The sequence below is a fragment of the Sparus aurata genome, chromosome 20 (genome assembly GCF_900880675.1).
Source record: "Sparus aurata chromosome 20, fSpaAur1.1, whole genome shotgun sequence".
Classification (NCBI taxonomy): Eukaryota; Metazoa; Chordata; class Actinopteri; order Spariformes; family Sparidae; genus Sparus; species Sparus aurata.
The window spans coordinates 19,955,844-19,980,226 of record NC_044206.1 but is presented as its reverse complement, the minus strand read 5'-3'; the positions used below and the strand labels follow the sequence as shown (position 1 = coordinate 19,980,226).

Sequence of the window (24,383 nt, the reverse complement as noted above, 5' to 3'; positions counted from 1 at the left end):
CTTTCACTGCTGCATCACTTTTAGTGGTAGCTTTGGTGAACACATTCTGCTGCAGCTGCAGTCTGCCTTTTAATTTGTGGACAACTTCTCCATCACTTCTTAGAAATCCGCTTTAGTCAAATGCTGATATGGAAACACTGGGATCTCGCGGCAGGATGCGACATAAGGCCACATAAAATGACGTGGCGGGCCGGATTTGGCCCGCGGGCCTTGAGTTTGACACATATGATTTAGGGGCTTAAGACTGGATCTGTACATTTCTCACATTACCTGATTATCTCTGATAAACATCGTTTCCCAAATAATGCACACACTACATTCTACACAACTATGTCATGGCAGGTGTATTGTTCAGTACTCGGGAAAGCAGTTACAGTTGTCATGTTCGAGCATTCAGAAGCAAAACCAAAGATCAACCAACCAGCCCTTTGTGAACAGCATGTTTCGATGCACTTGTCGGGTTAATCAATATTTGTGAGATGTTTTTGTATCTGTTGTCACACTGTTGTTTATGGTATGTCATGTATTTCTGCTACAACAGTGGCTTATCTCAATAAGGAAGCATATTTGAGCTTTCCACAGACAATGACATCATGTGATGACAGATAAATCTTCTGCATCAGATGTCATGTCCCAGAAACACTGACATTTGTTCTGATTTGTTGTTGATGCTGGTTGCTGATGCTGAATAGTGTCAGGTTCTCCCTGCAGCCTCTGCCAGCTCCCTTTGTTACCACCACATTGATAGGAAGTGTTGACAAATACACTAGTTTTTATGTAATTAAGTCAAGATCAGGAAGAATTATTATTAATTAATATTATTCAGGAAATAAGCTATCTTAGCCTTTAAAAAATATTAGAAAATTCCTTTACTCTGTGTGGCTTTTTTTTATTAAATCAACCACAAAAAAAGTTTCCTGAATAAGAGTTTAATATTGCATATTCATTAGACTGTGTCCACTTGCATTAGAACCACTCTGCCATAATTAATAATCAGTTAAATAATCTTATCTTATTTTCTCAGTTAACCTTTGTTTGTTTTTTGTTTTTTTATACCTGGTGTCAACAAGAACAATCAGGTGTAATTGACTGAAGGTATAACACAAAGCAAAGGTCAAAGTTCATTGAGTGGTTTATCACAGTATTACTCGAAAGGGGTGCTGATGGGATATTACATTATGTCCTAAATCACTAATCCATCACTGACATCTTATTAGGGGTTTTATTGAAGAGGCTAAAAAAACTCCTTTGTACCTTCTGGAACCTTTTAGGGAAGCTGCCATTGTTTCCCTTCAGAAACAGTTTATTGTGAGGTATTTTGTCGATTGGGCAAAGAGTCCTGTGATCTCTGACCTCTTCTTGACCTGGTATCCATCCAGGGCAGGAAGGTGACATGATTCCTCATGTCATGGTTATATTTGTCTCATGTCGGTGTTATGCACAACCCTTCAAATAAAGTGTTTAGGACGGAGGAAAACACTACAAAAATTAGAACGTTGATCCGGCTTTATTTCTGTAATAACAGCATTCCAAGGTTTGGCTTAGATTTCATCAATCAATCAATCAAACAATCCATTATCAATCAATCAATTATTAATAATATATTTGCACACAAACCAAATGCAAAAAGATTACAGGCATACACATAACCTAGAAACAAACTGAGATATGAACTACTGATGATATTTACTACTGACCTTGTTATATTTCCTACATATGTATGTTTTTGATGATGTGCACCTTTTATTTAGATTTTTTATACTTGCTTATTTATTGTTTTATTTGGATTCACACTATACATCTCTGACTCCACCAACATGCAATACTACATCACAGATTTACAATATAGATATGAATACATAAAAACAGCCACAAAAAATGAAAAGAAACAATGAAACTAGGAGATGCCAGTCATTTTTATGATAATTCAGCATTCTAGAGACTGAGTGTTGACTTAATATTGATATTGGAATGAAAAGTGTGAGCAAACTACTTCAGAAATAAAAGTAATGTTTTAGTCATTATCCTGTTGGTCAAAACCTCAGTGCTTTTTTACAGAAAAAGAGGGGATTATTTATTTTCTAAGTTTTCTTCCTTCTCTTGGGCGCCCCTCCGCCTGGTGGTTAGCAAGGTTCTTGGCCAGAACAGATACTATCTTCCTTTGTTTGGTTGCTGGTGTTCGAGGCTGTCCCAAAGCCAGATGTTGAACGTTTGAGCCAACTTCTCACTTTTTCTCTTGATTTCAGCAGCTGATCATTATCTGGCTCAGAGGGGGCTTTGATAGGAACAAAAAAAGGATAAGAATATTAAAGCAATACAAAACTGAACAAGACGGGTTAGGGTTACTTGCACAAAGATTTATTGATTTGATTGATTTATTCACCTGCTGCAGGATTGTAGAACTGTCTCCAGGACACCTGCTCCATGCACACCTCTCTTCTGTGCCACTCTCTCTCCATCAGTTCCCTTAGTATGTTCAGAGGTCCAGATCCTGCATCATCTTCACTGTCTACTTCAGGACCAAAGCAGCTCCTGAACTGGTCGTCTTCATGCTCCATTTGCACCTCTTCTCCTTCTGAACCCTGTGAGCTCTGCTTAGCTTCACTCACTGGTTAAAAAAAAAGAATACTAAGTGACCATTGTTTTTAAGGAGGTAGCCCTAGTGATCATAATATTGTAAACAGTCCATTCAGACACAGTATGCATGCTGCAAACCTAAAGCATAATAATTATCAGAATGTCTCTGGTAAATAAAAAGATTTTCATTATAAGGGATCTTTTTTGCAACTCAAATAATAAAAAAACATTATTATCCTTATGCTAAATTATGCAAATATGCTGTATTGGTGTGATCTTGTTGATCCAGGTGCGACAATAAAACGTATTATTTCTTATGATGTGTTTAAAAATACAACTTTTGTTCCTGTCTCTGGACACTTACTGCCTGGTGGTAAGTCAATGCTTCCTTCACAGTGGTGTTTTTCCCAGTTCTTGCGATCCCATTCGATGGCAAGTTGTTCTGTGATCTTCTTGGTTGTGTTCTCATCTTTGATTTCAGTTAAATAGTCACTTCTGTCTTCTTGATGTTTTGCATAATCTCCATCAGGATAGGCACTGAGGTAAAAGAAGCTGTTTCCTGTCACCATCTCCTCCATCTTCTCCAGCAGCTCTCTAACCTGATCATCATCATCTGTGCTCCTATTGTCTAAGACGTGATATCTATTCCCACATTTCTCAATGAGCCATCGGAGAGGCTTTCCTTCACTTTCAATGTGTTGCTCAATAGTTTTGTCCCCGAGAGTGTCCCCGAATGTAAATAGCACAATAACATGTCTCCACACTCTCTGTCCAAGCAGCCTCATGTTGTCCTCTGTGACTCTTCTTTGGTCATCGGTGAATGATGAGTCAACCGGAACTCCCAGCAAAATGACATTTGGTGATGGAGAGCACAGAGAGACACCGTTTAAAATCTCAGCCTTCAAAGGCAAAGGGGTAAATGTTGCTGGGAAGAATTTCCACCATCCAGGAGTGTCCACGATGACGACCTCCCTTCCAGCCATCTTGCCGCTTTGCTTTAAAGCTTTCTTTGTTTTGTCACCTGCCTGAAACATGTTAGCTTTTAAAATAGTGTTCCCAGACGCGCTCTTCCCGGAGAACACCCAGCCGACCATCAAGATTCTCAGGTTGAGTGTTGGTTCTGCAGAAAAACACAGCTGTTAGAAGTCTGATACTTTAAAATTACAATTCTTATTGTAATTATTTGGATGTAACTTTAGTAGTTTTTTATGTTTTTTGTTTTTTTTAAGTTTTGGTGCTCGTCTTAATTTCTTACAAAACGGTCACCATTACACCAGGTAACACCCAACAGCATATTGACACTCTGACCCATGTGTACTACCCAGTGGTCATTATTACATTATAGCCAGAAGTGACAGTGTTGTTGACGTATACTGAGCTGTTTCATACATGACTAAAGAGAATTTTACTGTCTTTACAACAAACTCTGAATTTCTTGACTTGCAAAATTACATTTAAAATTGACAAACATATCTGAAGTTCATGGTTCAATTCAAACAGGATCCAAAAAATGATTTGTTTCTCTTCACTGACTGCTTGACAGGTGTGTGATCGGACCTTGGGTACAGTGATCTGCACCTTAAAACAAATGTAGGCTAACATGGGGATTATTAAAACCAATCTGATCATCTGACAGTTGGTGTTCCTTTGAGTCTTAAGGCCCCCACACACTGCCCAGACTCAAACCAACAGCCAGCTGCCTTTATCCGACCACTCTGTTGACTCTTGTCTGACCCGTTAGGCAGAGAAAAGTTGAATTGAACACACCGCTTCGAAGTGTTGCCTACTTCACAGTAGCGTGTATGTTCTGCGCTTTGCAAGATGCAATAAGCGGGTGGCGCTAGTATTGTGTATAAAAAAAGATGCTGGACGAGAGCTTTATGTACGCAACTGTCTTCTCTTTTTGATCAAAATGAAACGTAACTATTTCAGACAAAAGCAGCTGCATACTAAACATGCAGCGAGGCATTACCAAACGAACAAAATTAACTCGTCCTGAATGGACATAACAGCTAGTCTCGTGCCAGTAACATTACTCCAAAACATGAAAACGAGGAATGACGGAACGGAGTGCATAGAAAAAACAAAGCGGACACAGTATTCTGCCCCTCCCACACGCCGCGCTGATTCGCTAGCACACCGCCAATCAGAATTGTTATACAGCTGGCACACAACCAATCAGAGAATCCAATGGCTCAGATGGGCGACTGTCAACTTTCTCAGACTTAGCATGTTGAATCAGAGCAGACAACGTCCGCGCGGCTCCGAAAGCTTCCAACGCACCTGAACGCACCGAACAGATTTGTTCCCGACCTCGTCCGAGTCTCACCAAACGCTTCAGATTTACAACGGTTGGGCCGGTGTGTTCCAGCCTTTACTTGCAATGTTCCAAACAGCAGTAGGAATCATGATCAAAACCACAGAAATCACAGTTCCTTAAATGACCAAACTCTACTGACCTGTCACGAGATTTCTGAGATTTTCCCTTTGTTGTTGTGACTGCAGACGCAACTCCTCAGCTTTTTTGTCCACTTCCTTCCTCTTCAACTCAGCACTTTCGATCAGCGTGCTGTCAGTTTCATAACAACTGTTTTTAGCCACCATGTCGTCAATCTTCTCAAACAGCTCTTTGACTTTCTCGTTGTTGTCTGTGCCATCGTCACAGAGGACGTGGTATCTGTTACCACAGGCCTCCAGAAGCGACTGAAGTGGAGCCCCTTCCCTCTTGATGTAATCCTCAATGGTTTCCTGGTCGATCTGACCTCTGTGGCTGAAGACCACTATCGTGTGATCCCACACCTTGTCACCAAAAAAGTGCTGCAAGTGCTTCTTTGTTGTCTTCTCGTACTCGTCCTTGAATGGTATTTCAGCATTAATCACCAGGATAAAACCATGCAGTCCAGGTGTGACGCTGAGAATCGCTTCTGTCTTGAACAGTTCGGGTGTGTTACAGAGGTGGTATCCTCGCAGCCACCCGGGGGCTTTGACCAATGTGACTCTTCGCCCACACACTTCTCCTTCTCCCTGCTCACAACAGGCTGTTACATCTGATTTAAATGCCTGTTTTCCCAGGATGATGTTTCCAACCAGATATTTCCGGGAGCTGTTTGATCCCACAAGTAAAACGTTCAGTTCTGACAGAAAGAAAATGAGACAAAGATAGTAACATGAAAGAAATGCTTGAAGACAGAAAAAAATTCATTCACAAAATGAGAGTTACTTTTTTGGACTCACCTTTGACAGGTAAAGCTTTCTCCATGTTTCCTTAAGAATGTAGTCAACAATAAAGGCATCCAATGGGTTGGATCTCCTCCTGCGTCTTGTTGTTAGCTGTGTGATCAGTAAATGTACTTGTTTTGAGGAACTTGGTCCTGGCTTCCTCCAACTGTACAGTCAACAACATGTGAGGCATGCAGTGTACCGCAGTGAACTGCTCAAATGTCACGAGTTTAACATAAAATGATGTTTAATTGGGCTAAGGCCCACTTAAACCTATTTATTTACAGCATTTTTCTTTGTTTGTTAATTCTATCTGAACAGAGGGAGTGAAACTTAAAACAAGCAACAATATACAGTGTTCATTTTCTGATTAGAGATATACAGACTGGTGATAATGTAAAAATCTAAATAAATGAACAAACAAACAAAAAAATGCATATGTGAAAATGTTGTTGTGAAACAATGTCTTACTACTAATTCTTTCAATTGTTTGGTGTCAGTGTTTACCACACATATGTGTTATTTGGGTGGTCAGCCCAAGTAAAACTGAGCGATCCATCACAGCATTTTATACAGAGTATACTATAGTATTTACTCTATACTACATATTTTCTTCTACGTCTGAGAAAACAACTCCATCCGTGATCGATTAAATACTGGATCTGCTCTCACTCTTCCATCTACAATCACACATGATCTGCAGACAAAGAGACAGTCTCTGGTATTCGATCCCTCCTGTAATCTCACTAATTGTCCTGCGACCACTCCTATTTAATGTAGGCCTCCTTATGCCTTTGTTTTGTACAAACTCTTCTTGTAGCTAGCTGCCTAGACAAATCGCACAAGCACGAAAATGAACCAGAATCTCATTCATCAGTACCGAACGACACAAGCTTGAAAATTCTCTGAGACGATCCTCTACAAGCGGTCTCAGGAGTTCAGTTTACAGCTATCAGACACCAAGAGAATCCAACTAAACCAGCAAACACACATGAGTTCACGTAAACCAATCCAAACAGGTGAGAGTAAACTTATTTCTAAGAAAAAAGAAGATATTAAATGCTTCACGTGTTTAATTCTGCACTCTGCTTTACTCACGCTGACTGTACAACTTATTCTGCAAATGGTAGTTTCAGCTTTACAATGAAAGTAAATGGGAGATGGAAAAAAATAAAACAAACACACCTGAAGTTTTGATCAAGATTTATTCCCATAGTGACATTTCCAGGTTGAACTTCATTATGCGACAGTGACATTACATGGCAGCTCATTTTTGCCATCGTCTGTACTTCTGATTTCTGATACACACACAGAGTATATTTTGCTTATTTATCTCTTACCGCTACAAGCTAGCATGTACACACAGGGACACACATAGAGTATATGTTGCAACCATTAATACTACATTCAACTATAATATGTACAATTATCTTTTTAATTTGATACATTATGAGACTCATTCAACTTTTCCGTCCCTTACATAGTTTTTCCTTCAAACTCCGTCTCTGCACAAATTCGCAGTTTTCCTCCCAGCTTAAAACATATTGTGAATCCTTCATTGTCACCTCACTGCTATGACTGTTACTCTTCTTCAGATGCAACTTCACAGCAATTAAAGACAGCACTTCAGTTTAGCGTCGGCATAACATCAAACCAACAACATTCACATATTCAATTACTGGTATTTAATCAAGTTTTTACATTCAGCAAGGCATGTTAAGCCTCAACTTTTCAGCCAGCATTCACAACAGCCAGCTTTTCAGAACTTGTCTTTACTAGTACACTTGAAAGAATACTTGCAACATTCTTGATTTGCTATTAATATATACACACTTTCAAACCGCCCCCATTGATCAGCTGCATTCCACCAGAAACAAGCAGTGTGCAAACATCATCTCTGTTTGTCACTTTGCTTTGGCTCTGTTTTCATTATTATTTTTCTATAAAGCAAATAAAAGGACATTCTTTAAGTGCTTGCATACCTGGCTAACAATCCCATTCTGATTCTTTACATTTGTACTGAGCGATACAGTGTCCTTGCTGTCAATTTCCACAGATGTAGTTCTTGGAAAATTAAGCAGATCTCATTTCCCAGTACTCAACCTCCTTATTACGTCATACACTGCCGCCAACACCTCAGCATGCAACCTACAGTACAGTGCAGATATTAAATAGCTAGATATAAATAGTAGCAGTGAGCGTGTACACAATTTGTTCATCCACATAAACTAAACCTGTCTGTATAATTGGAATGGGCAAGCGGGTGGGAAGTTGATATGATTTGATCAGAATTTGCTCCATTTATCATTCGTTAGAAAACTATTTACAAAGGAGACTCAGAATTGAGCTTCAGTTCGATGTTTTTGATAGTTTCTTTTAGTAAACCTGAATAAACCTTAGTCAGATACCCAACGAGGATTTTCCTTTATAATGTATACGGATATTGTCACATTTTTACTCGAATGATACTAGTACTAGTAATATTAACTGTCTGTTCTGGTTATTCGTTTCAGCAATAATTACATTGTCACAACAATAACACAACATCGTAACAGTCTGATGACGGCTCTCCAAAAAAGAGAAAACGAGAAATTCCTTCAGGATTCCAAAATTGAAAATAATTCAATCTTGCATCTTCAAATCATCTGATGATGAAAATATTTCTTCCAGGTAGCAGTGATTAGATTATAATCACTGTCGTAGCCACAACATTTAAAGTGATGCTCTCTACAGAAGGCTCAGTGTGCCGAAAAGAGGGCGTGAAGGGACAACTGACCACTCAGAGTAATACCAACCATCATCAGTGTTATACAAGTTCACACTACACAAAAGCGACCTCAGAGTTCAGTTCAAACAGATTATACTCAACAGTGATAGTTCACAGTTTTGGACTTTGTGACCTACAGCATAAGTGCAAAACATCTGCTCTGCTTGCATCGTCCACTCCTGTTCACCCTTATATAATAAGTATACCTGTATTTTTAATGTTTTGATGTCTTAGCACTTTATATTTAACTGATGTGTGCATTAGATGGTAGTGACAGACTAATAAAAGTATATAGGGACTGTGGAATTAATTTTGCTTCATTGAATTACTTTATTTTAAATGATTTCTTCCTAGTCTTGGGAGCCCTTGGTGGCGAGCTCGCTTGACCAAAAAAGAGACTGTATTCCTTCGACTGGTCGCTGAGGTAAGAGGCTGAATACCCAGATGAACCTCCATACCCAGAAGTTTTCAGCCACCGTCTTACTTTTTCTCGTGATTTCCGCAGCCGATCACTATCTGGCTCAGAGCAGGCTATGATATGAATAAAAAAGAATAAGAATGGTTTAGCAAAACAAAACTGTACAAGACAGAAGTTACTTGCACAAAGTTAATTGATTAATTCACCTGCTGCAAGATCGTAGAACAGTCTCCAGGAAGCCTGCTCCATGGCCACCTCTCTTCTGCTCCACTCTCTCTCCATCAGTTCCCTCAATATGTTCAGAGGTCCAGATCCTGCATCATCTTCACCGTCTACTTCAGGACCAAAGCAGCTCTTGAACTGGTCGTCTTCATGCTCCATTTGCACCTCGTCTCCCTCAGAACCCTGAGAGCTCTGCTTAGCATCACTCACTGGTTAGGAAACACAACAATCAGGTTACTTCTACAGTTAAGTCTGTTGACTTTATACTCTAGAGTAGTGGCTCTCAAACATGGTAGGTGAAATTAAGTTAAATGGATATGATTTAAAAGAAACAAACACAAAAAAAGTTTGCTGATGCTATCGTACTGTCCTCAATTTCACTAAAATTCGTTGTGATTATTTTTATTTTAAGCTTTCTTACAAAGAAAAGAGCCGTAATACTCTGAAACAACAGAGAGTCCCCATAACCCTCAGTTTGAGGGTGCTATGCTATGCGGGGTTGAAGTAAAGGACGCAACACAACAAACAGAAAAAATGTAAGCGTTCCCAACATTAAAGGAAGTGCTTGGATTTGTATCTTTTTTAGATTTATGTGCTGGTGTCAACATGGAGTGTTTCTATCCTGAACAACAACCGGATGTTACGTTGTTGTTTTCGGTGTCTGATTTCCTGTCTGGTCTGTTCTGAATTCGGCTGAATTGATGCGTCATGCTCAGGCATCCACCAAAAACAGAAGCCACGGTATCTGCTACAAAAAAGTCGGGACTGTCGGAACTGCAACAGAGTAGTTATGCAACGCAACGAGCCAGTGAAAGTACACACAGAGACTAGAGTGAAACCTGTGAGCTCCGCTGCTGTGGTGGATCGGACACAGAACGAACACGGATCTGGTGGAATTTGGAGGTAATACTTCACTGTACCCCCTCATCCCAACTAGAATCAGGGCACCTTACACCAAGGCGAGTACTTACTCGGAGTGTGTTGCATTGGGCCTTAGTTCACCAATTATTGCTTATGACAGGGTTCGTACACTTTTTTAGCAATAGTTTTCCATGACTTTTCAATGACTTCTCCATAACCTTTCATTAAATTTCCAAGACCGAAAATCAATGCCTCTAAATCAAACTACAGACACATCTTAATCCTAGGAGTGATTGGTAAAGGACACTATGTCTCTCTTTACATTTTATTTTGTCATATTGTTGGCTTCAGCTAAGAACGAAATAGTTCGCCCCATACGTCCAAAATTCTTAGAACAGTGTTTCCCCTAGATTTTTTGTAGCAGTGGTGCTCTGAGTCCGTAACCTAGCAACACTAGGGGGGTCTGGGGGCACGCCCCTCCGGAAGAAAATTTTTAAAAATAACCCTCTAAATAGTGACTACTGGTGAGTTAAAAAAAAAAAAAAAAAAAATCATTTTCAGAATTTCAGAATCTAAGACATGAGACAAAATAGTGTAGAAGCTGAGATTGCTGCTTGAAAATATGTTAACCTCTTGAGCAGAAGAGTCAGTGGGCCACATGACATTATAATAATATAATAATAATCATTTCTGCATATTAATATTCATATAAAATAGAGGAAGCACTAAAATACAGTAAAAGGAGCTGTGTCTCATTCGTCCAGTTTACTAATACAATCTGCTGCTGGAGTCACTGGCTCACATGACACGGGAAATATTGAAAAAACAATTATTTTGTATTAATATATTTATGCTAAGTTATTTGATGACAGTCCCCAAATCAGTCTCCAGTGATTCAGCGTGAGGCTCTGGGAGGTGATCTGACCGTCCTTCTGCAGCTGACACTGGGAGAACCTCAGTGAAGTCCCAGCTGGGACCCGAATGAATATCCGCCGATTATCCAACCTGAAACGAACTTCACTCCGGTTTGATGAGTCGCCTGTTGCAGCCTTTGAACTCGACTTAAATTGTGACTTGTAGAAATTATAAAAAAAGCAGTAATGACAATAATATTCGATTTCAAGACAACATAGGGTGTAGTGCTTTCACTGTGTGCAACTTAAATTCGCCATTCGCCCGGGATATTACACCTACAGAAATCATGTCTTTTTCTTTTTTTCTTTTGCGACAGCGCTGAAAATCCCGCTGCAGAATGCATACAGGAGAAACACTGACACATCAGATAAACTCCCGTAACAATTGCAGGCTCTTTGGTGGAGCTTTGCTTTGAATGAAGCTTCGTCATGACAAATGAATGGACGACTTGCGGAATGACATGAAGACATGAATCAGATGCACAAAAAACGTTGACAGCGGTGGCTGGTCATTATGTTTACCAATACCTGACCCGTGCCCGTTTTAATTGCACATTACATCATTTTATTTATGTTTTACGCATCCTAAATATTATTCACACAATATTTCCAGGACTTTTCCAAAACTTTACAGGAAATGTTATTTTTCATTAACTTTTCAAGGACCTAGAAAATGCATTTTCAATTTCCAAAACTTTTCCAGGTTTTTCATGACCATACGAACCCTGTTATGATTGAGGAAAATTTATGTAGAGGGGGCCTGGACATTTTTGAAGGGCATGCCAGAAAAAAAATGAGGACCATTAAAGGTAAAGGTCAGTGTCATGTAAAACACTTCTGTGTCTGCATACTTAAAGCCGATAATCTGATTACAATGATAATAAGTTTCAGGTATACAAAAGGACTCTTAAGGAATCAATTAATCAATGCAATCAATCAATATAATGAGCAAATCACGGTAAAATATAAACTTTGGTGTGACAATCAAGTTGATTCTGTCCTATTGCATTTATAGTGTTTTTTTAAAATGATCTTTCTGTTCATGTCTGTGGAAACTTACTCTTTGGGCGTACTCTCATGCTTCCTTCAGAATGGTGTCTTTCCCAGTTCTTGCGATCCCATTCGATGGTAAGTTGTTCTGTGATCTTCTTGGTTGTGTTCTCATCTTTGATTTCAGTTAAATATTCACTTCTGTCTTCTTGATGTTTTGCATAATCTCCATCAGGATAGGCACTGAGGTAAAAGGAGCAGTTTCCTGCCACTATCTCCTCCATCTTCTCCAGCAGCTCTCTAACCTGATCATCATCATCTATACTCATATTGTTTAGGACGTGATATCGATTCCCACATTTCTCAATGAGCCATTGGAGAGGCTTTCCTTCACTTTCAATGTGTTGCTCAATAGTTTTGTCACCCAGAGCATCCCCGAATGTAAAAAGCACGATAACATGTCTCCACACTCTCTGTCCAAGTAGCCTCATGTTGTCCTCTGTGACTTGTCTTTGGTCATCGGTGAATGATGTGTCAACCGGCACTCCCAGCAAAATGACATTTGGGGATGGAGAGCACAGAGAGACCCCGTTTAAAATCTCAGCCTTCAAAGGCAAAGGGGTAAATGTTGCTGGGAAGAATTTCCACCATCCAGGAGTGTCCACGATGACGACCTCCCGGTTGCACAGAAAAGGGCACTGAGTACCTTTACAGGTGTAGCTGAGATAAAATTGAAGGATGAGTTTGAAAATGGTTGTGGTCCAAACAAGGACATCTTTACACCCCAGCCCACATTTGTTATCACACATATTAGGCTATTTAAAAGATATTTGTTAAATTCAAGAAAGTTGCATTTTGTCATCAAACTATTGAATCATAAGACTCATTAGACAGTCACATAAATCATTTTATGTCATTTAACTCATGAGAACCCGTAACTGAAACCTTCTACAACTGGTCCTGCATTTTAGATCAAATCAATTAAGATTTAATCAATTTTATTCAGATAGCCCAAAATCACAATCACATTGCCTCAGTGGGCTTTTCAATCTGTACATCTCACATCCTTTGTCCTTAGACCATAAATTTGAGTGAGGAAAAACCTCTTAACAGAGAAAAAAACATAGAGAAAACCGCCGGAAGAGCTTATTTGCAATGTTCCAGAGAGCAGTAGTAATCATGATCGAAACTACAGAAATCAGATTTCTGTCCCGTAAACGACCAAACAAACTCTACTGACCTGTCATGAGATCTCTGAGCTTTTCCCTTTGTTGTTGTGACCGCAGACGCAACTCCTCAGCTTTTTTGTCCACTTCCTTCCTCTTCAACTCAGCATTTTTGATCAGTGTGCTGTCAGTTTCATAACAACTGTTTTTAGCCACCATGTCGTCAATCTTCTCAAACAGTTCTTTGACTTTCTCACTGTTGTCTGTGCCATCGTCACAGAGGACGTGGTATCTGTTACCACAGGCCTCCAGAAGCGACTTAAGTGGAGCCCCTTCCCTCTTGATGTTATCCTCAATGGTTTCCTGGTCGATCTGACTTCTGTGGCTGAAGACCACTATAGTGTGCTCCCACACCTTGTCACCAAAAAAGTGTTGCAAGTGCTTCTTTGTTGTCTTCTCATACTCGTCCTTGAATGGTATTTCAGCATTAATCACCAGGATAAAACTGTGCAGTCCAGGTGTGACGCTGAGAACCGCTTCTGTCTTGGACAGTTCAGGTGTGTTACAGAGGTCGTATCCTCGCAGCCACCCGGGGGCTTTGACCAATGTGACTCTTCGCCCGCACACTTCTCCTTCTCCCTGCTCACAACAGGCTGTTACATCTGATTCAAATGCCAGTTTTCCCAGGATGATGTTTCCAACCAGATATTTCCGAGAGCTGTTTGATCCCACAAGTAAAACGTTCAGCTCTGACGGAAAGAAAATGGGACAAAGATAGTAACACGAAAAAATGCTTGAACACAGAAAAACATTCATTCACAATATAAGAGTTACTTTTTTGGACTCACCTTTGACAGGTAAAGCTTTCTCCATGTTTCCATAAGAGAGTAGTCAACATTAAAGGCTTCCAATGGGTTGGATCTCCTCCTGCATCTTATTGTCTGCTGTGTGATCAGTAAATGTACTGTTGCTCGCACTTTTGTTGCTTTTTTATCATTTTCTTCCATCATGTACGAACAAGATCAGCAGCATATTTTCATGGCGTAGAGAAGATAGGAGCCAGGTTTCCTGTTCAGTGCACTATCAGTAACAACATGTCAGACATGTGGTGTATCACAGTGAACTTATCAGATGTCACAAATGTAAAATGTTTAAACTTGTTTTATATGCAGCATTTTCTTTTGTTTGAAACAAAACAAATGCAAATGTTGTAGTGGAACAACAGCTAACTACGATTCTTTCAGTTGTTTGATGTCAGTGTTTCCCACACATATATTTTACTGTGGTGGTCCGCTCAAGTATATCTGCAGATCCATTTTAGCATTTCAAGCATCCGTGGTTGATAACTAGCGGACAGTCAGTCCTCGTCTTCTATCTACTGTAAATCACACATGCTCTGCAGACAAAGAGACGCTCACTGGTATTTTATCTCTCCTATCAACTCACTGATTGTCCTACGAGTTCTCCTATTTAATGTCGGCCTCCTTATGCCTTTGTTTTGTACAAACTTGTAAGTGCACCTGGTTGCTGCGGTGTCGTCGGTTTTGATCAGCTTCATAATTGATAAGCCTCTTCCCAAACAGCTCACCTGTTGTTTTGACAACTGAATTGCAGGTGAATAAGAGTCCCAAACACGAGGTATTTTTTTGGGACCACTTTGTAAAAAAAACAAACGTTGCTGATAGAGAAACAGAAAGGAGAGGCAAACCAATGTGTATGCATTAAGGTGGACAAGTAAAGTAACACTAATGTAGGGAAACTCTTAAAGCAATTCTGAAGCAAGTGTCACTCTCCAGTCAAAAGGACACCTTTTGTAGAAGGACCTGTGAGGGAATTTCTCTAATGTTCATTATTATCTTGATATGCTGTTCTTGCACAAAACATTATTGATGTAACATTATTATGTATGTAAAGTGAAATCTTGTGTGTGTTTTGTAGAAGTACCCACACTCTCAATTTGAGTATGTCCTTAGCAATTGGCAGGTCTGTTGATGATGATTTAGAGGCTTAAGTCTGGATATGTACATTTCTCACATTACCTGATTATCTCTGATACACATCGTTTCCCAAACAATGCACACACTACATTCTACACAACTATGTCATGGCAGGTGTATTGTTCAATACTCAGGAAAGCAGTTACATTTGTCATGTTCGAGCTTTCAGAAGCAAAACCAAAGATCAACCAATCTGCCCTTTGTGAACAGCATGTTTCGATGCACTTGTCAGGTTAATATTTGTGAGATGTTTTTGTATCTGTTGTCACACTGTTGTTTATGGTATGTCATGTATTTCTGCTACAACAATGGCTTATCTCAATAATGAAGCATATTTGAGCTTGCCAAAGACAAAGAGATCATGTGATGACAGATAAATCTTCTGCATCAGATGTCGTGTCCTAGAAACACTGACATTTGTGCTGATATGGTGTTGATGCTGGTTGCTGATGCTGAATGGTGTCAGGTTCTCCCTGCAGCCTCTGCCAGCTCCCTTTGTTACCACATTGATAGGAAGTGTTGATAAATACACTAGTTTTTATGTAATTAAGTCAAGATCAGGAAGAACTATTATTAATTATTATTATTCAGGAAAAAAGGTATCTTAGCCTTTAAAAATATTAGAAAATCCCTTTACTCTGTTTGGCTTCTTTTGATTAAATCAACCACAAAAGTTTCCTGAATGTAAGCGTTTGATATTGCATATTAATTAGATTGTGTCCACTTGCCATAATTAAAAATCAGTTAAAGTATCTTCTCTTTTTTTCTCAGTTAACCTTTGTTTGTTTTGTTTTTTTTTTATACCTGGTGTCAACAAGGTAAGGTAATGACCCAAAGCAAAGGTCAAATACAGTCAAAGTCTAACAATGTGCAGTTGATTGAGTGGTTTATCACAGTATTACTCGAAAGGGGTGCTGATGGGATATTACATTATGTCCTAAATCACTAATATCTCACTAGGGGTTTTATCGAAGAGGCTAAAAGGTCCAGAACTGAGAACAAATTGCATTCAATGTGTTACAACGAGCTAGGAAACTCCTTTGTACCTTCTGGAACCTTTTAGGGAAGCTGCCATTGTTTTCCTTCAGAAAGTTTACTGTGAGTTATTTTGGCGATTGGGCAAAGAGTCCTGTGATCTCTGACCTCTTCTTAACCTGGTATCCATCCAGGGCAGGAAGGTGACATGATTCATGATGTCATGGTTATATTTGTCTCATGTCGGTGTTATGCACAACCCCTCAAATAAAGTGTTTAGAACGGAGGAAAACACTAAAAAAAATTAAAACGTTGATCCAGCTTTATTTCTATAACAACAGAATTCCAAAGTTCAGCTTAAATTTCATCAATCAATCAATCAATCAAACAATCCATTATCAATCAATTGTTAATAATATATAACCTTTGCACACAGACCAAATGCAGAAAGTGCTTTACAAGTGATTTCAAAAACATTAAGGAAACAAACATAGATTTAGAAAGTAATGCACACTAACTGAAACAGAATGAGCAGTTAAAATAATAAAAGATAAAGATTAACAAGATGAATACAAGCAATCAAATTAAAGATATAATAAATGTAGAAGTTGATAATAATAATAAGTTACTATATATTCATATTAAATAAACATAAAAAAGAAAAAAATATTGTGATAAAACATAAAATAAGTAATAATAAACATTAAAACCAACAAATTATGTGATGGTAATAATGATTGTAGCATCTTTAAATCAGTGTAAAAACAAACTGAGATATGAACTACTGATGATAATTACTACTGACCTTGTTATATTTCTCACATATGTATGTTTTTGATTATGTGCACCTTTTTATTTAGATTTTTTTATACTTGCTTATTTATTGTTTTATTTGGACTCACATTATACATCTCTGACTCCACCAACATGCAATACTACATCACAGATTTACAATATAGATATAAATACATAAAAACAGCCATAAAAAATAAAAAGAATCAATGAAACTAGGAGATGCCAGTCATTTTTATGATAATTCAGCATTCAAGAGATTGAGTGTTGGTTTAATATTGATATTGGAAGGATTAGAGTGAGCAAACCACCTCAGACTTAGAAGTAATGTTTTAGTTGTTATCCTGTTGGTCCAGACCTCAGTGCTTTGAAGTATTTTAATCTTTTTTTTTCTTTTTTTTTTTCAGAAAAAGAGGGGATTATTTATTTTCTAAGTTTTCTTCCTTCTCTTGGGCGCCCCTCCGCCTGGTGGTTAGCAAGGTTCTTGGGCAAAACAGAAACTATCTTCCTTCGTTTGGTTGCTGGTGTTCGAGGCTGTCCCATACCCAGATGTTGAAAGTTTGAGCCAACTTCTCACTTTTTCTCTTGATTTCAGCAGCTGATCATTATCTGGCTCAGAGGGGGCTTTGATAGGAACAAAAAAAGAATAAGAATGTTAAAGCAATACAAAACTGAACAAGACGGGTTAGGGTTACTTGCACAAAGATTTATTAATTTGATTGATTTATTCACCTGCTGCAGGATTGTAGAACTGTCTCCAGAAGGCCTGCTCCATGCACACCTCTCTTCTGTGCCACTCTCTCTCCATCAGTTCCCTCAATATGTTCAGAGGTCCAGATCCTGCATCATCTTCACTGTCTACTTCAGGACCAAAGCAGCTCCTGAACTGGTCGTCTTCATGCTCCATTTGCACCTCTTCGCCTTCTGAACCCTGAGAGCTCTGCTTAGCTTCACTCACTGGTTAAAAAAAAAGAATACTAAGTGACCATGGATTTTAAGGAGGTAGCCCTTGATCTTAATATATTGTAAACAATCCATTCAGACACAGTATGCATGCTGCAAACCTGAAACATAATTATTATCAGAATGTCTGGTAAACAAAAATATTTACATTATAAGGGATCTTTTTTGCAACCAAAATGATAAAAAACCGGGGTGCCGTTTAGCTCAGTGGGTAGAGCGGGCGTCCCATGTACAGAGGCTTTGTCTGCTGCAGCGGACCCAAGTTCGACTCCCGGCCAGCGGTCCCTTTGCTGCGTGTCACCCCCCTCTCTCTCACCCTGTTTCCTGTCAAAGTCTTCAGCTGTCCTATCAATAAGGCCAAAAGGCCCCCAAAAAACACTTAAAAATAATAATAAACAACCATTATTATCCCCACGCTAAATGTTTTTTCAAATTCTGCAAATACGCAGTATTGTTGTGATCTTGTTAATCCAGGTTCGACAATGAAACATATTATTTCTTATGGTGTGTTTAAAAATACAGCTTTTGTTCCTGTCTCTGGACACTTACTGCCTGGTGGTAAGCCAATGCTTCCTTCACATCGGTGTTTTTCCCAGTTCTTGCGATCCCATTCGATGGCAAGTTGTTCTGTGATCTTCTTGGTTGTGGTCTCATCTTTGATATTAGTTAAATATTCACTTCTGTCCTCTTGATGTTTTGCATAATCTCCATCAGGATAGGCACTGAGGTAAAAGAAGCTGTTTCCTGCCACCATCTCCTCCATCTTCTCCAGCAGCTCTCTAACCTGATAATCATCTGTGCTCATATTGTTGAGGACGTGATATCGATTCCCACATTTCTCAATGAGCCATCGGAGAGGCTTTCCTTCACTTTCAATGTGTTGCTCAACAGTTTTTTCCCCCAGAGTGTCCCCGTATGTAAAAAGCACGATAACATGTCTCCACACTCTCTGTCCAAGCAGCCTCATGTTATCCTCTGTGAGTCTTCTTTGGTCATCGGTGAATGATGAGTCAAGAGGCAAGACCAGCAAAATGACATTTGGAGATGGAGAGCACAGAGAGACCCCATTTAAAATCTCAGCCTTCAAAGGCAAAGGGGTAAATGTTGCTGGCAAGAATTTCCACCATCCAGGAGTGTCCACGATGATGACCTCCCTTCCAGCCACCTCGCCACTTTGCTTTGAAGCTTTCTCTGTTTTCTCACCAGCCTGAAACATGTCAGTTTTAAAAATAGTGTTCCCAGACGCGCTCTTCCCGGAGAACACCCACCCGACCATCAAGATACTCAGGTTGAGTGTTTGTTCTGCAGAAAAACACAGCTGTTAGAAGTCTGGCACATTTCAAGGACAATTCTTGGATCTAACAATTTGGATATTATTTTTTGTAGTTTTGTTCCCCTTTTTTTATTTCTAAAAAGGTAATCTAAGGTCAAAATGTCTATTTAATAACTGTGACAAGATGTGGTTGAATCTCTGGAATCTTGTAAACTTTGAGACTAGATCAGTTTGTTAAAGAGTTTCAAAAATATCAAGAATGAACTTCGAGTCAGTTCAAGTGTTGCCAAATATGATGGTCATATTTGTATGATAATTTTGTCCACTGCATAATCAAAACAAGAGTGCAGTAATGTACACTAATTTGACCATTTCATGATGCTTAAATGAATAGTGGCTTAAAGTCTACACCAGGGGTGAACATTTGTTTTTCCAAGTGGGCCACATGACAAATTAAATTATAGAAGACATTCTGTGTATTTACTCTTATTCTTCCACATTTGTTATATTGAAAATCACTCCAAACAGCAGCTTTTGAAAATACTGAACGGGTAATCCTGCCCCAAGCAGATGGGGTAATGGAATGTCGTTTGGACAGGTTGTTGGCACGGCATCGGTACAACTGCAGGCACTGTTCCAAAGTGTTGTGGGTAAAAGGCAGCTAGAGTGGAAGGGCAACCTCTTGCTTTATAAGTCCATCTACATTCTAACTCATCCCCAAGTGTCTGCTGCTTTACGTCTCCGCCACGCCAGCAGAGCTGATAGATTTCACTTTAGTCTATGTGTTAATTTCCACCAGGTCCGCTGCGTATCTGCTCCGTCCCAGCTCAGGAACAGATACACAGGACTTCTATATCTGGCGGATGCCGGACCACAACACAGCAATTCAGCTGAATTTAGCACTGAGCAGACAGGAAGTCAGGCAGAAGTCAATCTTGTGCTAATCCTTCGGTCGAGAAACACTTCCTGTTGTTGTTTTTAATAACACAGACCTATAACTGCAGACGCGAGTGATCGTGTGATTATCGCGGGAACTCCTCAGCCTCGCGGCGCCAGCTGTCTACCGTACTGTGCCATGGCGGACTCAAAACACAACCTGTGGGGGTTGCCGGACGGCGGAGCAAAACCTGATTGGAGCTGTAACACAGCAGACACGTATCCAGTGGAAATTTGGGGTCACACCTATTGTCCTGAGCTCTCAGTAGTGACTGGAAAAATTAGATTAAGGACACAAGTGGCCAAAATGAGTTTCTTCCATAGGGTGCCTGGGCTCAGCCTCAAAGTTGGGGTGAGGAGCTCGGACATCTGCGAAGAGCTCAGAGTAGAGCCACTGCTCCTTTGTGTTGAACGAAGCCAGCTGAGTTGGTTTGGGCATCTGATAAGGATGCCTCCCAGCATTGCCGGGATGTTTACTTTTTCAAATTTGGCTAACCTGGGAGTTCATTTACAACCTTTTATGTTCCCAGATTTCAATAATTACCAAAAGAAATTTCAACCAAAACAAAATTCAAGAAATTCTTTAATCACACATCTGAATTCATATCAAACTCAACTGACCTGTCATGAGATCTCTGAGCTTTTTCCTTTGTTGTTGTGACCGCAGACGTAACTCCTCAGCTTTTTTGTCCACTTCCTTCCTTTTCAACTCAGCATTTTCTATCAGCATGCTGTCAGTTTTATAACAACTGTTTTTAGCCACCATGTCGTCAATCTTCTCAAACAGCTCTTTGACTTTCTCGCTGTGTTCTGTGCCATCGTTACAGAGGATGTGGTATCTGTTACCACAGGCCTCCAGAAGCGACTGAAGTGGAGCCCCTTCCCTCTTGATGTAATCCTCAATGGTTTCATGGTCAATCTGACTTCTGTGGCTGAAGACCACTATCGTGTGATCCCACACCTTGTCACCAAAAAAGTGCTGCAAGTGCTTCTTTGTTGTCTTCTCGTACTCGTCCTTGAACGGTATTTCAGCATTAATCACCAGGATAAAACTGTGCAGTCCAGGTGTGACGCTGAGAATCGCTTCTGTCTTGACCCGTTCAGGTGTATTACAGAGTTTGAATCCTCGCAGCCACCCGGAGGCTTTGACCAATGTGACTCTTCGCCCGCACACTTCTCCTTCTCCCTGCTCACAACAGGCTGTTACATCTGATTCAAATGCCTGTTTTCCCAGGATGATGTTTCCAACCAGATATTTCCGAGAGCTGTTTGATCCCACAAGTAAAACGTTCAGCTCTGACAGAAAGAAAAAATGAGAAGAAGATAGTAATTTGAAAAAAATGCCATTGAAAACTCATCATCAGTATATTACCAACAACCATTACTTGAATGAAAAATAATGACAGTTTTAATGTAATTAGTATTTTATACATTAATTATATATATGGGTTAGAAGAGACATGTTCTCCAGCACAACTACGTCACTAGTAATGGCAATATCCCAGACTCCCTTAGAAATAATGTGATTTTAAGAGTTGGTGCATGAGGCAAAACTCAGCAAACCTTGTGAAACAGCTGCAGCAAGTTCTAAAGCATGGGTACTTCTTGTAAATTCATCACCAAATACAAAACATTCAGATGTTTTCATTCCTTGTAAAAATGGTCAGTGCAGCAATGCTGTAAAACCGGTCTGCTTCTATGTATGAAGTGCGTCTTACCTCCCAGTAACTGTCTGAACACTGTTTCAACTGATTTCACCATTTACACAATATATATTAAAGAATATAACATACTGACGATGAAGATGTGAAACTGTATAAATCCAGTGACTAAAATAGGCTACTTCCAAAAAATAAAACCTTTTTGTGGTAAGACTAACTGTATAGACTGTGCAAAATGCTGATTACATCCCACAACTATCTGCTCATCTAGCAAACATTATACATGAAGAGAATTCTTTCTTTGCGTAAAAACATTTAACATATAAAGACAAATTTAATTCCAGATGTGAATTGACAGGGTTAAAGCTCTCATGATCAGATCAGATGGTAATACCAAACGTAAATGGTGTCTCAGAATGCACCTGCTGGTTATATTATATTATATAGCCTATTTATCTATCTCCACTATAAGGTAAGTTAGGGTCATGGTTAGTTACTTCATAGACCCCCACAAAGATCATTATCATTACAGTATTTCGAACCCTGTATGAGAATGACTTTATGAACTCACCTTTGACGGATGTAGCTTTCTCCATGTTTTCTGAAGAGTGTAATTAACACAAACGACTTTGAATCCTCTTCTTTACATCTTCTTGGTGACTGCGTGATCACTAATTGTACTGAAACTCACACTTGTTTCTCATCATCAAAATATTCCCTCCTTTGCCACATATGAACAAGAACAGCAGCATATTTTCATAGCGTAGAGATGAGAGACAAGATCTGTTCTGAGCGAGGTTTCTGGTTCAGTACACTAAAAGTTACTTGCACGTATTCACTTGTTGTGTAGAACCTGTTTGTCCACTTTCTCCAACTGCACAGCCAACACCATGTCATGGGTGTTGGTGTACTGCAGTGTATCACACCTGGATTATACGCAACATTTTCTTTTGACTATTTTTTCTATTTGAACAGAGTAGGTGAAAAATCAACAATGCACAGCTTTCAGATTCTGAATGCAGATATACAGGTTACAAAATAAGGTATAATATACATAAATAGGCAGAGAAACCAAACAACTTGTTATGTCCAAATGTGTGGAGGCAACTGCTTGCTAAGAGTCTCAAACAGAGGAAACGGCAAATATGACCTACTTGTCACAGATAGAGGCTCACTGGCATCTTGGACATCTGCAAATACACATTGATGAGTGGTAAACTAATAATGAGGAAAAAACAAACTAATAAAGAAACTGTCACCCATCTGTGTAACAACTTGAATAAAATATTTACAGAAATGATTCTGTAATAAGAGGAAATAATCAAAGACACATGGCTGCCCACAGAACAGTAGGTAGCATGCTAGTGTTGTCAATTAAGACAGATAGAGGAAGAGCACCATTGTACACAGGCCTGCTCAAAATATCAGCTATTTATTATATTCTTGTGTCTATATTTGCATGAGTGCATGAACTCTCCTTAACAGTATCGTAAGGCTGTTTCATCCTGTGAGCCTGTGGATCATCATGGCAAAATTTGGTCCTGGAGACACCTTTTGTTGCATGAAATAACAGAACCTGCTTTGATTACTTTGCTGGGTGTTTATATGTTGCAACCTTGAACCATGCAAGACACAGTCATTAGTCTTCACAGATTAATAGTCCGGATCAAACTGAGGGCCAAGTTTTAAAGATAGGCGAGGTCTGAGCAAGCCGCCCATATTGGGGCGTGGCCCACTCACACGTGAAGCCCCTGACCCACATTACTTATCACTCGCACATGAAACATGTTTGATAATTTGCTATTGGCTGATAAACCTTGTTGGAAAGCTGCAACCAACCGTCAAAATTCAATCAACAAAGCAATCATTTTGGACTCAACAAAATGTTTAAATTATCTGTATTTCTTTGTTTCTGTTGTCACACTGTTGTTTATGGTACTGTACTTTACTGTCCTGTATTTCTGTTGCAACAATGGCTTATGTCAATTATGAAGCATTGAGCTTGCCAGAGACAGAAACAGAGAGATCACATGACGACAGATAAATCTTTCTCAATCAGATGCCGTGTCCTAGAAACTCTGACATTTGTGCGGGTTGTTTTGGAGCGACTCCAGGTCCCAGAGCAGCTTACTAGTGTCAGGATCTACCTGCAGCCTCTGCCAGCTCCCATTATGTAACCGCATTAATAGGAACACACGCACTGATGCTCGTTAATGTGTTAAAAGCAGAGAGCTTGAGCTGATGGTTTCCTTATATTTCAGAGGTAATATGATAATGAACTATATGTGGTTCTAACGTTGGCACTCTGTTAAGCTTCATCTGAGTTTTCTCTTCACCCAGTCGACAGCGTGTGAGTAGAGTAACTGCTACATCTAATACCAGTATGCCAGTAAGACCAGTAAGACCCTAATAATTCCATTTGATCTGTCCTAATAATTATTCATGTTAATCCAGCTCCCTGGAGCCAAACAGTGCTGTGATTACTTTGGACATCGTTCAACTACTGTGGTTGCTTTGTGAAAATCCTCTCTAATGCTGCTCGGAAAATGAGCACAATTACACATTAGCATGTTTAACCTCCGTTGCTCTTCTTGTCATTTAAATGACAAGCAGCAAAGGAGGTTAGGGGTTGAAAAATGCAGCAAGTTTAAT

The 24,383-nt window shown here is 39.5% G+C and overlaps 2 protein-coding genes across 2 annotated transcripts in view; one reads left to right on the top strand and one right to left on the bottom strand.

Moving 5' to 3' along the window:
* The window catches only part of LOC115571532 (uncharacterized), a 29,312-nt gene extending 6,408 nt beyond the window's left edge, over positions 1–22,904 (bottom strand). Inside the window, exons 1-10 of the mRNA XM_030400977.1 lie at positions 22,303–22,904; positions 20,692–21,366; positions 19,012–19,163; positions 12,039–12,642; positions 9,188–9,412; positions 8,893–9,094; positions 6,469–6,476; positions 5,037–5,711; positions 2,942–3,697; positions 2,384–2,608 (exon numbers count right to left, since the gene is read on the bottom strand). Of these exons, the coding sequence (XP_030256837.1) occupies positions 2,384–2,608; positions 2,942–3,697; positions 5,037–5,711; positions 6,469–6,476; positions 8,893–9,094; positions 9,188–9,412; positions 12,039–12,642; positions 19,012–19,163; positions 20,692–21,366; positions 22,303–22,327 (3,547 nt within the window). The 5' untranslated portion in view covers positions 22,328–22,904. The remainder of the gene's footprint in view (positions 1–2,383; positions 2,609–2,941; positions 3,698–5,036; positions 5,712–6,468; positions 6,477–8,892; positions 9,095–9,187; positions 9,413–12,038; positions 12,643–19,011; positions 19,164–20,691; positions 21,367–22,302) is intronic.
* Positions 1–24,383, top strand: part of opn4b (opsin 4b) — a 105,196-nt gene that overhangs the window by 31,523 nt on the left and 49,290 nt on the right. The gene's annotated exons all lie outside the window — the stretch shown is intronic.